The 18,742-nt window shown below is 36.1% G+C and overlaps 1 protein-coding gene across 1 annotated transcript in view; it reads right to left on the minus strand.

Annotated features, from left to right (window-relative positions):
• rb (adaptor related protein complex 3 subunit ruby) overlaps positions 1-18,742 on the minus strand; it is a 482,738-nt gene that overhangs the window by 194,929 nt on the left and 269,067 nt on the right. Inside the window, exon 16 of the mRNA XM_090402121.1 lies at positions 12,498-12,753. Within this exon, the coding sequence (XP_090258247.1) occupies positions 12,498-12,753 (256 nt within the window). The remainder of the gene's footprint in view (positions 1-12,497; positions 12,754-18,742) is intronic.

Raw genomic sequence — 18,742 nt, forward strand, 5'->3', positions numbered from 1 at the left:
GACCTCTTCAGGTGTGTAAATAATAACAAAAAAAAAAAACTGGAAAAATAACAAGGTAAAAAACATGGACTTCTCAAATTAACAAAATAGGAATAGCAAGTCATATTTGAACTGGTGTCCGCATGGCAGGCCTAGCGTGAGTTGTAAGTAAGTGGCAACTGATTCGAGAGCGCCAGAACTGAATCACTGCGCTGTGGGCGTCAGGCAAACTGTAGCTTAAATTGTTGTTTGTGTGTGATGGGTCCAGAACTATTTCTTTTGATTCTACAATACGTCTCTCGAGTTCGCCACTGCATTTTTGGATATTGGTCGTAAGATTCCAGTCTATCTGGTGTTGAAGCTCTTCTAAGTTAGAGTTAGAAGAAGAAAAGAACATGACTGGAGAGTGCGCTTGCATGGGTTCTTTTGTAAGAAATGTCACGTTGGTGTTCCTCAAGACGTAGTGAAATAGACTTATTAGTCTGTCCATAATAAGGTTTATTGCAGTTGCAGACGACTTTATAAACTCCTGGAAACTGAAGCTGGTTGTGTTTTAGTTTGGGGTGACTCAGAAAAGAATGAAGCTTTGGTAGGGTGGTGAAGTAGGTTTTAATGTTGAATTTCTTCATAATTTTTGCCAGTTTTGGAGACAGAGAGCTTATGAACGACAATTGGATGTGAGTAATAGGATTGGAGTTATATGCAAGGATGAATTTGAAAGACAAATTATATAATCCAAAGAAATAGTTCTGGACCCTTCACACATTAACGATAATCTGAGCTACAATTTGCCTGATTCCCATAGCGCAGTAATCCAGTACTGGTGTGGTAAAACTAGCTGTCACACACATCCAACTCATGCTAACAATAGCATGCGGTCACCTATTCAAATATGACTGTTACTATTCTTCTTCTTTTTATTAAGTTGGAAAGTCCATGTTTTTTACCTTGTTAGTTTTATATGTTTTGTGTTATTTCTTACTCACCTGAAGAAGTCGGGACACCGATGAAACTAGTCGTGATTTATTAAAGTTTTTTGTTATACTTTCTCGTTCTAGTCAGTTAAATATTAATTTTATAAATATATATATATATATATATATATATAAAGAAGCAATAGGGCTTCTATTGTCCAGTAAAAGAAGGCAGAAAGTTGAAAAGGAACTTAGAAATTTTATATGTAGGCCTTTGAGTCAAGAATTGAATTATTCTAAAAATATCTGGCATCACTAATTGATCCAGATAATGTTCAGAACTTTAAAACATATCATGCTAGACAACACAGGATAAGTAGCCTGCACAAACTATATAAACCTATATACTGCTTTTGAGTCAACAATTGTCCTTGTTGACTCAAAAGAAGTTTGAGTCAACAAGGACTTTGAGTCAACTACATCTAAAATTTCTAAGCTCCTCTTCAACCTCTGGCCATTCCTACTCTTTTATAAAATATACCACCAACTTTATCTCAAGAATTAAAGAACTGAAACTCAAACTTAATGATCTAATGTTAGTTTGACATCAACTTGCTCTTCACCAAAGTTTCTCTTAATGAACTTCTAACTTCTAAATTTCGAGTGAACACTATAGATTCTTTTTTAAGTTCATTATGAATTCTGGATGTTTTAGTAGGAATGGCAAACTCTATAGGCACATTAGAAGAAACTGCAATGGATTCTTTAATATCTACAACTCAAGCCAACTTTTATTTAGAATGTGTAGAGGAGAAAATATCCAACATAAATCCCAAACCCTACATCATAATACTTACACTGCAATTGGCATGAATGCCCCTACCTGGCAAACAGTAAACTTAGTACGTTCAATATTACTGTATAATATCATTTCTCTTGATCTAGTCAGTGTTCAAAAAATTAAAAATTATAATGCTAAACAAGGATATATGGTCTGCACAAACTACATACATACATACATACAGATTCCCTCTTAGTACAATTTGTTGACCCAACAGGAAGTCCTACATATAAATACCTAAGTTCCTTTTGAGCCTTCTGCCTCTTCTTACTTGCTATTTCTACTGTGTTATCAAAAACGCAGCTAACTTTATCTCAAACCCAATAATCTAATAGTTAGTTTCACATCAAGTCACTCTTCTCCAGTATTTCTCTTACTCACACCTACCAAACTTCAATTCTTTAATTAGTACACCTTTTCAAGTTCGTTACAAATTCTGGATATTTTACTTGAAATGACAAATTCTATAGATAGACAGACAGAAGGAATTGTGATGGGCTCTCCACTCTAACTTTTGTTTAGAACATTTGGATGAGAAAACATATGGCCTAAATCCTAAACCTTCCTTCCGGATTAATTATATAGATGATATTTTTACCAATTGGAAGAACTTACTTTAAGAAGTAGAACTCTTCCTACAAAAATGATACCCCAGGATCAAATTCAACTTAGAAACAGAGGCAAGAAAAACTTCCTTTCTTCATATCCTTTTAAAATGACAATAGTTCTCTTACCACTTATGTCTACTGCAAACTTACTTTCTACGGTGTTATATCCATCAAACATAAGCTTACTATCCCTTGCAAAAAATATAGTCTTATCAAATGATTGCTATCAATAAGAGTTCACAAAATCTGTTATTGAGCACCATCTTTTCAGGTAGAAATTTCCACCATCAAGCAAACCTCTCATCTTAATGGCTACAACTCAAGAACTGCAGACAAAATCATTAACAATTTTTCTTCCAATTCTACAAGAAGAAATGACTCTCAGAGTATATTCAGGTTCCTCTGAATGTTTTTTTATGTTGCAGTCATGTACAAACCCATCAACAAGATCTGGTTCCTTTTACCTTCTCCAAAAGATAAAGTACAACTCCTGTTGCTAAGTGGAGTCTATCAAAGTCCCTGCAAATTATCTTATTCTGGATGAACTGGCCACTATAGCAATAGCACAAAACACTTATATCCAACACAATAAACATCATTAGTCCAACCTGGCAGAAGACAGAATTAATAACAACAATTAATATCAATGTCATACTTCCATGCTTTATATGACAAAAGTATGGAAACTATCATTAAAACCTGATGATTTATGAGATATTATTATTAAACAGGTATGTCCAGAGAGAGTCAAACAACTCATTGCAGGAAACCCATTATTCACACACACTAGTCATTATTTATATAATATTTATCATTCCTTTTCCTTAAACTCATTTATTTACAAATCCCTCGCAACCACTTCTGGCACAATCCCATTCTACCCATATGCCATCTTCCATGTAAAAAATCTAGTCCTAACACCCATCATAACCACACTCTTACACCATTTCCATGGGTAACTGCCATTCTCTCTCTCTCTCTCTCTCTCTCCCTTCCTGCCATGTACTGAAAAAAAGTCAGTGTTAATCCTATAAAACCCCTGTATTAACTTATATGCTTCTGTCATATAAGTCAGTGTTTCTCAAACTTCAGATATCCGTGTACCACTTCTTAAATTTTCATTATTACCAAAGTACCCCTTATCAAAATAATAATAACAATAATAATAATATTGAAAGTTTATTTTTCACTTGGTTAGACTATAATAAATTTAGTTTAACACATTCACTGCCAACTACGAGTATACTCGTAGTTTGTATATGAGCTTCACAAGCCAACGAGTATACTCGTATGTCGATTTACCGACCTCCTATGCCAAACACGAGTTAACCCTTAGTATAATTAGGTTAATTTGGACCCTTGGATTCTGAATAAAGCGGAGAGCACGTCTGGGGGCTTGATAGAAGGGAAATAATTTCAACTAAAATACAGTATATTATATATGTGCTTCAGAAGCCAACTACGAATATACTCGTATATCGATTACCCACCTCCTATGCCAAGCGCGAGCTAATCCGTAGTATAACACGTAATTTGTAAATCAATTTAAAACTGATAAAATCAATAATAATAATAAAATGAAATCAATAAAATAAAAACCAATTTAATCAAATTATGAATGATGCACTTTAAATCAATTTTCCACACACAATGGTGGTTTTTCCTGGCAAACAGGACAATAATAATGTGTTTCGCGTCGTTGTTTGTTTCGTGTACATACTCGGCATGGCTTTGTCAGCGAATATTTTTTTTCTGTAGGTGGTAAAATTTCCAAATAATGAAGATCCCGAATCCTGCTGATATTCTGTGATGCTGTAAGCTCATCCATTCCAACAAAAACTGAGATAAATTGATCTCTAAATTTTAACGCAGCCATTGCATTTCCAGTAATTATATTATAAAATTTATGCGCATTTTGAATGTATATATCAAAAATGCATATTGCCAATTTCTTTGGCCATCTAATTGTCGTTCATAAGGGGGAATAGTAAGAAAGCATGTGATCAGAAAGATCGATGCCTGACATACTCAAATTATAGTCCCTAACGATATTTGGTTTTAATCGAATTTTACCATTCTGATTTTTTGCTTCAACCATTTCAAATTTGTGCATATTTGAAATAGAAAGAACTTCCCTCTTATCCTTCCATTTGCGATGATGAATTCATTAAATTCATCATCACTCATATTAGAGTAAGCTTCTAATTCTTTTTCAGTAAGTTTTCTTTTACTGATCATGGCGAAACTGAAGGTTTTTCGAGACTAGACGCAATAAACACATTCTTCAGCGCATGTAATATATGGGTGGGGGTGATACGAGATTACTCGTAGTTGGTGTATGAAACAAAATTCTGTCTGATAAGCCGGCTACGAGATTACTTGTAATGACCTTGAAGACACGAAAGAGCGCTTGGCGTGTGGGAATAAACTATGCCTGAGTAGTGTGACAGCGAACGTGTTAATCCTTTATCCAAGTGTGAGCAAACAAAGTTTGCACCTGAAAATATATTCAGGACTGGGGTAAGGTAGTACAACACTGGGAAACTTGTAGCAAAGGTGGACCAAGCTAACATCACTCCTATCTCAGTATCTCCCATAATGCAAAACACATCTTCTTGCGGATATGTATAATGTTATGCATTAAGGGAAGGGCCACTACCCAGACTAGTTTCGACCTTTATTGAGGACTTCAATACAGTACATGGCTTGACAGATAGATACCTGCATAGAAAGTGGGTATCATCTCAACCCTAGCGCTTCTTGCCAGATCTATACTGTCAAATGATGAAGAGTTAAAAAATGAACTACAACATCTACAAAGAACCTTCACAAGTAATGGCTGCTCGTCGAAAACTATTAATAAGCATCTATACTGCCGCCATCAAAACAACTCAAAAACACAAGACAATCCCAAAGGTTATATCTCATTACCATACATCAGCTCGCTCTCCACAAAACTAAGAAGAATTTTATGAAAGTTCAACATAAAAACATGTTTCTCTACTCATCCTAAACTAAGATAGATTTTAAGCAAATACAAACAAGCTCACAACCATCTACAATTCCCAGGAGTGTACAAAATCACATGTGACTGCAAGAAGCAATACTATGGCCAAACTGAAAATTCCATCCTCCTACGTCTCGAAGAACACCAGAGGAACATTGCCTACAAAAGAACTAGAGCATGTGCTCTGTCAAGCTATGTACTGTTTTCAGTAAACACAAATGATGAAGGCTGTCAACATGAGATAAACTGGACAACAACCTCAAACCTTCATATATGCCATGACGAGGTGGAGCACCGCATAGTCAAATCTAAGGAAATTGTTATGGACCCTCATCACATAAATAATAACAGCTATAATCTACCGGACTCTTTTAGCTCTGTTATCCGATATTGGCACACTCATGAAATCAGACACATGCAGCTGCTTAACAATAGAACTTCAACATAGATTGTAGCTACAGTTCAAAGCTAACTGAATTTTATAATAGTCGTTTTTATAGTGATACAATGTTTCTTATAGTGTTTATTTGCTTTCTATGTTCCCATGCCTAAAATAGTTGGACAATCCGATGAAACATGTTGCATTTTGAATAAATTTAATTGTTATTCTAGTCTCGTTTATAGTCAGTATATATAAATATGAACATATCCCAATTCCTAGTTAATACTACAAATTGTTATATATATATATATATATATATATATGTTATCAGCAAAGTGTGAAAAGCAGGCATTCTATAGAATGCTTGACATTTTTAGGCAAAGTATGAAATGTCTGTTTTATTTTAATATTTTACATACTTTCCCTAGGTATTGTATAGAATACCTAGGCATTATATAGAATGACAAATACTATTTTGGCAAAGTATGAAAAAGGCTTTTATTGAAAAGATGCATGTAAAAATGTAAGAAGTACAAAATGTAAGATACCGGATTTTTCTATAGAAATAGAAAAAGACCAATGCTGAACTACTTGTTGCTACAAGGTAGACTGGAATGACATTTTGAATTGCACTTAACTGCCTTTTTCATACAAAAGCACTTCAAATTTCGGCACTTGGTCTTGCAAGTACACCTCACGAACCCTTGGCCGCTACCCATGGACAGAGCAGAAGCGGCTGACCAGAGAGCTATTTCATGGTTAGGAATGTCTCCAACTCTAACTAAGTCCTTGGGACATAAAGTGAATTGTGATCTGGCATAGAGTTGGTTTAAAATTTTTCGGCTTGTATTTCCAGATTCAATTTAGATTGAATTTTACTTTCGACAGCATTCTTAATATTGAAGCAAAAAGTACACAAAATATTAACATCATAACCTTCTATTTTCTCATTTCCATCATCTTTACTCTCATGTCCACAGGCGGCATGAACCTAACCTAACCTAACCATTTCTGGTTAGGTTAGGTTTAGGTTAGGTTAGGAAGTGCTCTGGTTCTCTGTTTGAGGCGAGTGTCGAAAGTCATGTCACTTGCCTTGTGACATTAAAAGCTGGGAGTATTTTATACTTTGCCAATTTGCCTTTTGGCATTCTATAGAATGCCTAGGAAATGTGTGAAAATCTAAGTGTTTCATACTTTGATGTCTCACTTTCGGCATTCTATAGAATGCCGGTTTTCACACTATGCCAGTAACATATATATATATATATATATGCACATTTAAATTAATTATTTTTATTTAATAATGATTCCATGCATTAATGATGTATAGCCAAAAATTGCCACGTACCCCATGAAGACTTTTCACGTACCCCCCCCCGCAGGGAGGGTATGCGTACCACACTTTGAGAAACAATGATATAAATTAATAAAGGGGTTTCATCTTCTCTGTTTGTACCCAATTAGTGTCTCAAGTCCACAGACCAATCTATTTTCATATGGAGCATTCTATAGACCTGCCACAGTCTTTGTCACTTGCCTCTAGATCCTGTTTACCACTCCTTCATCCCTACAGAATCCAGGTGACTAGATCTGTCTTATTAAAGCAGAGGAATGCTAACTTCTCTATCCTCTCTGCTTATTAATGTGTTCTTCAACAACCACATAATCTGATGTGCTCTTTTGACACTTTGCAATATGCTCCAAAAACTTCAACACTTGAACCACAGTTATCCCAAGTCCCTAACCAAGTCATCCCACAGGACCTCTACATCATCTTCATTTACTATTGCTCTTTGCAGTTTTGTGCCACCAGAAAACAACTGAATACTTCCCATCAAATAATTTCCTATATCATTAATGTACAAATTAAACAGCAGAGAACCAAGTACTGAGTCCTGTGACACACCACTAGTTACCTGCCTTCACCTGGACTCAACTTCTCCATAAACCACTCTTTGATACTTGTCCACCAACCATCCTCTATTCAATCCCAATTGCTCTAATTTATGCAACAGAGTTATGTGGAATCATCTCGAATGCCTTTGCAAAGTCCAGCAATGTCACTGAGTAGCCAATTTCCTTATACAACTGCACTGTCACTTTATTATAAAAAGTAAGCAAATTACTAATTCAAGACCTACACTTTACAAATCCATGTTGTCCCTTATAGTGCATTATATTTCTATCCACTCAATTCCGAATTCTGTCTTTCACCGATTTCTTCTTAACCATCACTCCTGATTGGCCTATAATTTGATACTTCTGTCTTGGAGCCTCCTTTATGCAGTGGGACTATTTTCCCCCTCTTTCCACTTCATTGGCACTTCCCAGTACTGAGGCTTAATTTAAGCAGCTTGGTCAGAGGAGCTGATAATTCCTTGCACATTCTTGTAATAGAAGGCCAATATGCCATGTAATCCCAAGGTCATGCTGTCATTGAGGTTCTGCAATACACTAAGCACCTCCATTTCTTCAATCTCTATTCTCCCATCAGCTAATGTCCCAATATCACAAACTAGATGGCACACTCTTGCAAAATGATCATTCAGTAACAGAAGCAAACTATTTGGTTTGCTTCTGTTACCTCCCCCACCATTAGCACTTTTTTAAAGTCATCCTTCCATAGACATTATTCCTTTTACTTGTAGCATAGCAAAAGAACTCCGAGAATTTCTTTGGCCTCATCAGTTAGCTTTATATTATAATTAGCTTTAATTTATCTTATAATTCTTTTCTTAACAGAAAATTTTGCATGTCTGGTAATCTCCCAGGCCAAGATTAAATGATAACTTTCTCAGAGGAGAGGCAGTGTAGCTAGATTGGTTATAGTTAAGTTCATTGAACCTATGACCAAATCCACTCTCTTGCATGCTGTCTCAAGTAATTATCTATAAGCAGCTGTATAAATTCCATTTCCTTTTGTCCCTGTGACTATTCCTTTTCCCAATCTATATCCCTATAGTTGAAGTCCCTCATAATAATTATTCAACCTGCACTCATCTTCCAATGCATGGATTCTACATTTTCCCTAATACCTTCTAGATTATAGCAGTCACGAATTATATGTTGGAAGTTTATTTTCCACTTGGTTAGACTATAATAAATTTAGTTTAATCCTTTATCCAAGTGTAAGCAAACAAAGTTCGCGCCTCAAGTATCTTCAGGACTGAGACAACTCGTAGTACAGGTGGACCAAGTTCTCATTACTCCTTGTCTCAGTATCTCCCATAATGCAAAGCACATCTCCTTGCAGACATGTATAATGCTGTAAAATTCAATGCAGTAAAAAATTTTTTTTCTTAACTTTGCATCGACTTTTACAGAGGTCACAAACATTGTATATAGGAGGAGGTTGTAATTTTAACACTGATTGTGGAATTTTGTATATAAGGGTTACATTAACTGTAGTTATAATTTTTTTTTATTCAAAAAACCATACAAGTATGTATTGAAATGGTAGGAATGTTAAGTTGTGTATTTCAAGGCCAATGCCTTAGAAAGCAGCCTGTCATTTTAGTTGTTCCAATTTGAAAGAAAGAGCTTAGAAGCCTTATTTGGAAATTGTAAAGTGCCTTCAATTGTTCAAAGTTTAACCTAATGCATGTCCCAAGGACAGTGCAACAACAGGCGACGAACAACTAAAGGATCTCACACATATAGTGAACAAGATTGTTTTGTGTGTTCTGGGGGAAACAAAAGTAAACAACAACTCGAAGGTCACATTCCCCTTTTTGCGTGGGAATGCTCAGGGTTCTCGACTCTTATTCCAAGGACCACAAGAGGGAGTATAAGAAAGGACCTAGAAGTATCCAAGGGGGCTCTTTATCCAGGTATCCAGATGCAGCAGATCGAAAATGTAGCAGGTGGAGGCAGTATGCAGGTATGCATAGGTAGAAACGGAGAAGGAAAAGCAGTCTCCTCTCATAGTGTCTCAGAATCCAGCATCGCGGATCTGTTGGACGTCCGGAGAGAAGTAGGTAAATGTCGAAGGAGAAGTCGAGCCATAATAATATGCGTCAAGCTCTGGGAATTCTTCGAGATGCAACAGCACTAAAGGAAAGAAGCCCGCACGAATGTTAAAAGCCAAGGACGGAAAAGCAGTATCGGTAAGACATATCCAATCCCCCAAGAATCTTCTACGATGCAATGGAGCTAAAGAATAAGAAACCCGCATGAATGATAAGGCCCAGGCTGGAAAAGAAGCCAGTAGAAGTAGAACCAGATAAGGGACAAAAGAGCCAGTTCAGATAATTGTGTCATGAGAAGAACTGTGAGTACAACCTTGAAGTAATTATATATTCGGCAGGACATATATAAAGTTAAATTGTGATAATTTGTCCTGGACTATGAGGTTAAAGAAATACTATTAGTGATTTAGATATAGCATACTTCTTGTTTTCAAGTATATATTTGGTGGGACATATATATAAAAGTTAAATTGTGATGATTTGTCCTGGACTAAGAGGCTAAAGAATAGTTAAGATAATTTAGATAGGTAAATTTATTGTTTTGAGATATGTGCATATTGCTTGAACAGATTAGTTCTAGAATGCAAACATAGATTCTTATATGATAGCATTGCTGCATGTTTATTAAGTATGTACAATGTATAAGATAATAATTCTTACCAGCAGAATGAATGAAGTTATAGATTGGTATTTGATAGGATTGCTGTGTATTTTAATGTGTGTATATTGATTGTGATTATAATTCTTAGCTTTTAATTTTCTGAAGAGCCAATTCATTTAAGAAACTGTATTAATGTATTGTAGTTTAATAAATATGTTTGTTATGTTAAAGAATGTGTATTCACTGATCCTTATTCCAATGCACTGTTTCTAAATAAATGCGAACCTGTGTGCAAAGTTAAATAAGTGCAGCCACGACTGACAATAAAGCCTGAGATAGATTTAGAGAGATATTGCAAATGATCTTAATTATATTTAATACCCATAAAGGAGAATCTTGGTGGTGCAGTCGTAACATTAAATAAATTTTCCAAGATTCTGAAGGTATTAGATAACCTGTGGTAACTTAAGTAAAAGTGTAATGCGTAAGAAACAGATAGGAGTATAGAGTAATAAAGAGAAAGGAAAGTAAGGAATAGAATATAAAGAGAAAGCGTAGATAAATTAGAAAAGGATAACAATAATTGATAGAGACAGCAGAATAAAGAAGAATAGATAAGAGTAAAGTAAAAGTGTAAGATGTACATATGGCTCAACCCCCCTCCCCATTTTACAATGCTATGCATTAAGGGAAGGGCCACTACCCAGACCGGTTTCAATCTTTATTGAGGTCTTGTCAGTGGGAGCCAGACCCAGAAGTGGTGATACTAAGGCAGAAGCAATGGAGAGGTCATATTTACTTATACGAGTTGTCAAAAGGTGTACCACTTTATTATTAAATTACTCTGGATTTAGAGAAAGATGTCGGAAGTTTATTTCTAGTCTAACCAAGTGAAAATACTCTTCCAAAATCTTTCTCTAAATCCAGAGTAATTTAATAATAAAGTGGTACACCTTTTGGAAACTCGTATAAGTAAATATGACCTCTCCATTGCTTCTGCCTTAGTATCACCACTTCTGGGTCTGGTTCCCACTGACGAGACCTCAATTAAGGTCGAAACTGATCTGGGCAGTGACCCTTCCCTTAATGCATAGCATTATACATGTCCGCAAGGAGATGTGCTTTGTATTATGGGGGGGGGGGGGGATACTGAGACAAGGAGTGATGAGAGCTTGGTCCACCTTTACTATGAGTTGCCTCAGTCCTGAAGATACTTGAGGCGCAAACTCTGTTTGCTTACACTTGAATAAAGGATTAAACTAAATTTATTATATCATGACTTATATATTTCGTCCTATTAGCCACTATCTCACACCAGACAGCCTCAAATAAACTGCTCTCTGCATCCCTGTCCTCCTGATGTACTTCTACTCTCTTTGGCTTTGATTCTTATTCTATCATTAACAAAACTCCTCTCCCATCCTATTTTGTCTGTTCCCTCTGAAGATACTGCATCCTTTGGATTCTATTCCTATGACTACATCTTCCTTGGTCAACCAAGTCTCACTAATGCCTATCACTTTTGGGCAAGTTGAGCTAACCAGTGGCAAAAACTCTTCATCCTTATTTTGAATACTTCTGGCAATACTGTGGTCAAATGGCTTCCACAACTGGATGGGAGAGACAGTTGAAAAGATTGATCATTGAGGAACTAAGATGTTAACTGGCTAATGGCATTATGTATATTTCTCAAAACTAAGTTTTAAGGGAATAGACAGAGGAGAGGAGATATCGTAGAAACAAATTGGTAAGGGAATCTAACAGTATAGATACAAGTGAAATTTGTAGCTTATGGATGGTGTAAATAGAATCTAAGGGGGGGGGGGATCACCACTGAAAGATGGCCATGGGTGTTGTAACAAGTATATTAGGTCCAAATTCTTGTAGCATGTGTGAGGAATAGGTTACCATTATATGTTGTGTGTCTTCAATACATGTATTAAAGAAGAGATATGTCAGATATTTAAGTATGAGAATCTGAATAGGCTCATCCTCAATGAGTTCTTAGAGGGACATTCATAATGATCATATCTAATTTATTCACAATGCTGAATTTATTAATCATTCTTCTTTTTTTTTTTTTCTACATCTACTTTATGCCCACATAACAGAAAATAAATAAATAAATAAAAATTGTATAAAATTTGGTATTTAAGAAAAATTTTTCAAAATTTTCATATATAAAATGAATTATTACCTTTAAATTTAGATTGCAGTACTGGAGCTGGTTTCAGAGCAAGGAGAATCTTTCTAGCTTGCTTGGCTAACTGTAGACCTTTTTCTCCTTGGGGCATGATTAGCTGACGAAGAAATCTGGCTCTGTCTCTAATATCATAATTTTGATCATATTTAGCCAAGTTGAAAACATACTGTGTCAACAATTTTGTTTGTTTTCCATTAATCAAATATAACTTGGCAGCTAGATTTAAAGTTTGCAATTTCACTATATCTTCCTAGAAAAAAAAAGTTATTCAATAAAGAATAAAAACACAATTTTTCTTTTCAAACTAATAAGAAAATAATCAAGTATTTTAATTGAAATGTAACTGCTTTATAACAAATATGCATTTTGATATTACAAATACACTTGATCATCATCATTATCAAATTGATATATACCACTAAGGAGTGTGCATGACACTACAATGCAACTAAACAAAATGCTTGCATTATTAATAATGTCCTACTGACAAATTTCCTCCAAAGCAGTTCATTACCTTTCAGAACTCTACCACTGTCAGATCTTATTTTTCAGTCTTCTAAGACACTTCTAACTACACTAATCAACCTAGATCTTGGCTTTCCTCTGGATGTTTTTCTGCTACCCATATTCCTAAATTTTTTCATGGTCATAGCATTTCTATTGCCAATTTTTATGCCAAATTTTTTTTTACAGCAGTTATTCAATTTAGTTAAGGAATCCTGGTGACTTTCATTCAATTTGATTAAGAGTACAACATTATCTGCAGATAAGGAACAGGGTATTTTCAGAGAGGACAAGACATGCAGAGGGGTGAGGGAGGGCAAGGGGTGAGATATTATTAATGATAGCTGAACTTCAACCAATAAAATAGAAGTTAAGGAGAATTTTAGATTTAAGGGAGATGGTTAATTTGAGGCTATCTAGTGTAAGAGAACCAGTAAGACAAATATGTGTTGATTGCTGTTAAATAGTGGGGATCCAGAGGAAGATGTAGATACCATGCATCGGCAAAATTAGCACAATGAGTGCAGGCCAAGCAACTACATGGGTGCCTTCAACTATGGGGATACAGATTGGAAAAAGGAAAGGGTACGTGGCAAGATGGAAATAGAATTTATATAGTTACTAAGGGATAATTCTCTGGAATAAATAAACAGACTAAAATAAGAATAATGAAATCGTACATTGGTCCACATTGAATTATGGATGTGAGAAGTGGACATATACAAAATCCATAATCAGGAAATTGCAGGCCTTGGTGCTATAAGATGGTGCTGTAGATTTCTTGGGGAAAAAAAACAAAAAACTGATGAATAGGTTGAAGTTTAATGGGAACCAAAGAGCACTCATGGAAGACCTTATAATGAGGAAGTGCAAGACAGCAGGGCATGCATTACGAGGATCAGCAGATAAAATGTCTTTGGAAATACTGGAGGGAAAATTAGAGGGAAGAAGCTTATTTCTTTACATCATCAACCAAGAACTTCTTGGGTTGATGACATAAAGAAAGGATGGCAGAGGAATGGACACTTCCGTACAATGATGCTAACCTCCAAATTGGAGAAGCTACTTAAGAAGAAGAATAAGAAGGAATAATTATCTGAAACAGCATGTGATGGGGGGGGGGGACAAGGGTTTTGAGAGTGATGAATCTGGTAACAGCATTAGATCTATCCATAACTACAGTAACAAAACCGCATGGTCACTTTCTCTGATTGGAGAGTGACCATGAAGTCTTGTTCTGGAAGATCACTCAACATGTTGAATTCTTAGTTAAGAAATGGTTTAAATAGAACTACAAAGCTGGCAATTATGATAAACTTTGATGGCAGCTTGGAGTAGTGCCATGGCATAAGAAGGTAAAAGGAAAGAATGTTAGTGTGCATGGAATGTGTGCATGGGAAGTGGTCAAGAATTGTTTGAGAAAGGAAGTATCAAATTGCATACCCAGGATCAGGAGGATAAACAAAGCAGAAATTAATTTTAATTTTTATGGCTATTTTGCCTATTTTTCTTTAGGAGTATCCCTTTTATGATGTTATTGGCCTTTTACTCAATTTTCAGGGCATTACTGATGTTTAAAAAACAAATACATGAAGAATATAGGGAAGGAATAATTTTGGACATAGCTTTGTAGGATGTTCCTGGTTGTCTTCTTATTGAGTGGCATTCAGTGTATGGCAATAAACATTTATATTACTGCTGAAGGATGACTGAAAGAAAGGGGGGGGGTTGGAAATGTGGAACAGAGAGATGTGGAAGAATTGTGGGTAAGATAAAGGTATGTGAATTTAAAATCCAGGAGTAGAGATTGAACATTGTGCAAGGAATATAAAGAAAAAAGTGATCAGCAGACTCATGAGAAAGGCAAAGCACAGGCAAAAAGGATGATTAATATGATAAGGAAGGCTAAATCAGATTATGAGAAAAAATTAGAAAGCAGGCGAAACTAAATCCAAAAGATTTTTTTTTTGCTATGTAGTGAATAAGAGAAAGAATGATTATGGAAGGATAACTTTAATCAGTGCTGATGGTAGGAAAGTAATAAAAGCAAAAGAAAAGTTGAGCTGCTAAGCAATCACTTTGCAAGGGCATATTATCCAGGTGGAGGAAGCCCTTTCAGTTACTGATGTGACAGAGGCTGATGTGAGAAGTTAGGTAGATGAACTGGAGGTGCTCCATATATTGAAAAACATCCATGTGTATTCAGAAGTGGGACTAGATGGTATGTCAGCACATGTGCTGCAAGAATGTGCAAGAGAACAAGTTATTACTATTATTACGTGACACCTCCAGGAAGTCCAAGGACTCACTGAGGAAGGGTACCTAGTTAAAGAATTCAAGAAATAGCATAAACCATAAACTGATTTTTAGAGTATGTAATGGTCAATATTATTCTCTGCAATGGGATGAAAGTGTAGATGTGAAATGCATCATTTACATAATTGCATAATTTAAGATAACATTAGTCAACTCCAATCTCCTTGATGGGATTTTGCAACATGGGTCCACAATATTTTTCAAATTAAAATAGAGGTCCTCTGCTTTCAAAAGGTTGGGAACCATTGTCCTAAACCCTTGTATCCTAAATCAGTGAGATAGTATTACTATTATTATTATTTCTCAGGCATCTCCATAGAGTCAGATTCATACTTATTGAAGGAAATCCACTCTAACCACTATACCTAACACAGCCACCCCTGAACTCATTCAAAGATGCAATACTTGCCTCTGACAACCCATTCTACCTATATATCACCCTCCAAGCAAAAAATCTAGTTCTAATGCTCTTGTTAACCATGCTCTCATCAATTTGCAAGAGGTATCCCTTCCTATCATGTAATGAAAAAAGTCTTCATGTCAGTCCTATAACCCCCCCCCCCCTTCAGTAAAAGGCATTGGTGTAGTTACGCTTTGTTGTGGTTGGTGGATTGAGTGGTGGAGACAAATGTAGAGTAGGTGCCCTCCCTTGATGAGTCCTTGGACTCCCTGGAGGTGTCAGGTAATAATAGTAATAACTTATAAACTTCTATCATTTCCCCTTTATTAACCTTTCAGTTGGTTTTTGAAGCCCACAGACCTTCAAATCTATTTTCATAGCCCTGTCACAATCTTGGTAATTCACCTCTTGATCATCTCTTCAACCATTTATTCACCCTTACATAATCCAGACAACACCTGCATGCAGACATTTGCCCTTATGTTCTTCGACATCTCTGTTTGTGTTCTTCAACAGCCAAGTAATCTGATGTGCTTTTTTGGATGGAAGAAGAGAGGTAGATGAATTGGAAGTGATTGCAATGTTGCAGAACCTTCATGCGAACAAGGTCTTGGGATTAGATCACATATCAGCTGTTAATACACAGATGATGTGTGTTAATTCTCTTTGTACATACTCTAATGAGAATGTACAAAGAGAATTGGCATCTCCTCTCACTGAGCCATTTACTTTGAGCCTGTTCTGGGAAGGTGCCAAGGGAATGGAAAGAGCACAAAAGGAGGCTCCAAGACAGATAGGCCAATCAGTATCTCAACAGTGGGTGGTTAAGGTATTGGAGAAGTTGCATATGATAGGCCAATCAGTATCTCAACAGTGGTGGTTAAGGTATTGGAGAAGTTGATAAAACACCAAATTCAGAACTGAGTGAACAAGAATATGGCAGTTAAGGAACAATATGATTTAGTGAAGGGATAGGTCATATCTTAGTAATTTGCTTACATTTTCTAATAAAGTGACAATGAGGTTAGATAAGGAAAATGGCTACTCTGCGATATTGTTAGACTTAGCCAAGGAATTTGACAAGATTCCAGAGGGAATCCTGTGGAATCCTTTCAAATCTCTGTTGCATATCCACATGGAATTCTGTTGAATAAATTGAACCAAATGGTTACGAAGCTCATGATTTAGATAAGAGGATGGACAGATATCAAAGAGGGGTATATGGGGAAGTAGAGTCTGGGAGAAGGGGAGGTGACTAGTTGTACAGCAAGGCTCAGTACTTGGTCCACTACTATCTAATGTGCACAACAATAACATCTTGTTCAGCACTCGTGCTAATTTTGCCAGTGTATGCCATCTACATTCTTCCTGGCCTATAGTAGCAACCAACGGCATATTTCATCCTGTTGGTTTCTATTCACACCAGACAGCCTCAAATCAATTGCCCTTTTCACCTCTATCCTCCAGATGTACTGCTACTCTTTTTAGGTTAAATTCTTCTGCTAGCATTAGTAAAAACCCTCCTCCTCCAATGTTCTCTCTCGCTGTCCTGAAAATACCATACCCCTTGAATTCTGTATCATCCTCAGGTGTGGCACTCTGGATTGTGTTGCTTATATTTTTATGCTTTCTAATGATACCACTATTTAAAGTGATTTTTTAAATCCAATTTTGAATCCCAAATGACAGTATCCAGCTAAAGGACCTGAAAACCTCAAGACCAACAATAAGTACTGTAGCTTTACAACAAACATTTTCCCTACTTTTGTACATATGCAGAGGTGGTTTCCTTACTTCTATATGGTATGCCTACAGCATAAGGCAAAAATAGCAGCAACAAAGCTAGTGTCAACACAGCGCTACCTGTCTTGCTAACTAACAGGCCAGCTGAAGCGCAGAAGTGCCATAACTGCAAGTTGGAAATTATAGACAAGAAAAAGAGCTTTCCGTGTGATATTTTCTGCCAATCAATGCATGCTAATTGTGCAAAGACTGATGAATTGGCAATAAAACTACAAACCAACCTCAGTCAACCATTCTTTTGTCCTCCTGTGCCTCCCCTTTTTAACAATTTCTAAACCTCAGAAAGCACATGAACAGCCTATAACAGCATCTTGTTATGCTTGAAATTTAGCAATAAAAAGACAAAGACAATGAAAATAGGCAAAAACATTGAAAACATCAACCGTATACTGAATGGTGAGTCTATAGAACAAGTAAAACATTTCAGCTATTTAGGCACAACGGCAAATTAAACATGGAAATAGACAACAGAACTAGTAAAGCTGGTATAGTAGGAAGTCAGATGAATAAGTTTATACAGAATAAAAAAGAAATTAGTTAAACTTGTATTTTTTTTTTTATTTTTATGTTGGGCCCATATACGAGAGGTTGGCTGGTCACCTATAGTACTTTAGTACCATATATGGGTAGTGGGAGGGGGAAAGGAGAAACTTGTTGACATTCGATTTAAAAGCCTGCATATTGTATTCCTTGGGAAAAACATCAGGGGGAAGACTGTTCTGTGGGTTTCAAGGTGTACTGTGAAGGGATGTTGGGTGGTATCTGTACGTGTTCCAATGGGTTTAGTACAGAGTGGGGGAATTATTGATGCTGTTTCAGATGAGCATTTTCCATGAAAATATTTGTAGAATATACAAATTGCAGAGACTAAACGTCTATGTGAAAGTGGGGGGTATGAGTTGGTAAGAGATGGATTATTTATCAGTCTAATTGCTCTCCTCTGCATTGAGTCAAGCATTTTGAGAGAGCTTTTAGGAGTCCCACTCCAAATGTGAGAACAGTATTTGATAGCTGGGTGGATTTGTGATTGTATAAGATTAACAGCTGTTTTGAAGTGAAGTAACGTCTTGAGCAAAAGAGAAAGCCTAGTTTTTTAGAATACAGCTAATTTAGTGAAACACTAAATTAGCTGTATACAAGACAGTGTTTAAACTAATTTTAACTTATGGATCTGAAAGATGGGTTAGAAATAAAACATTTGATCAGACTAGAGACC

This window comes from Typopeltis vanoorti, chromosome 12, assembly GCF_054136105.1.
Source record: "Typopeltis vanoorti isolate ZY-2024b chromosome 12, IOZ_Tvanoo_1.0, whole genome shotgun sequence".
In the NCBI taxonomy this organism is placed as follows: domain Eukaryota; kingdom Metazoa; phylum Arthropoda; class Arachnida; order Uropygi; family Thelyphonidae; genus Typopeltis; species Typopeltis vanoorti.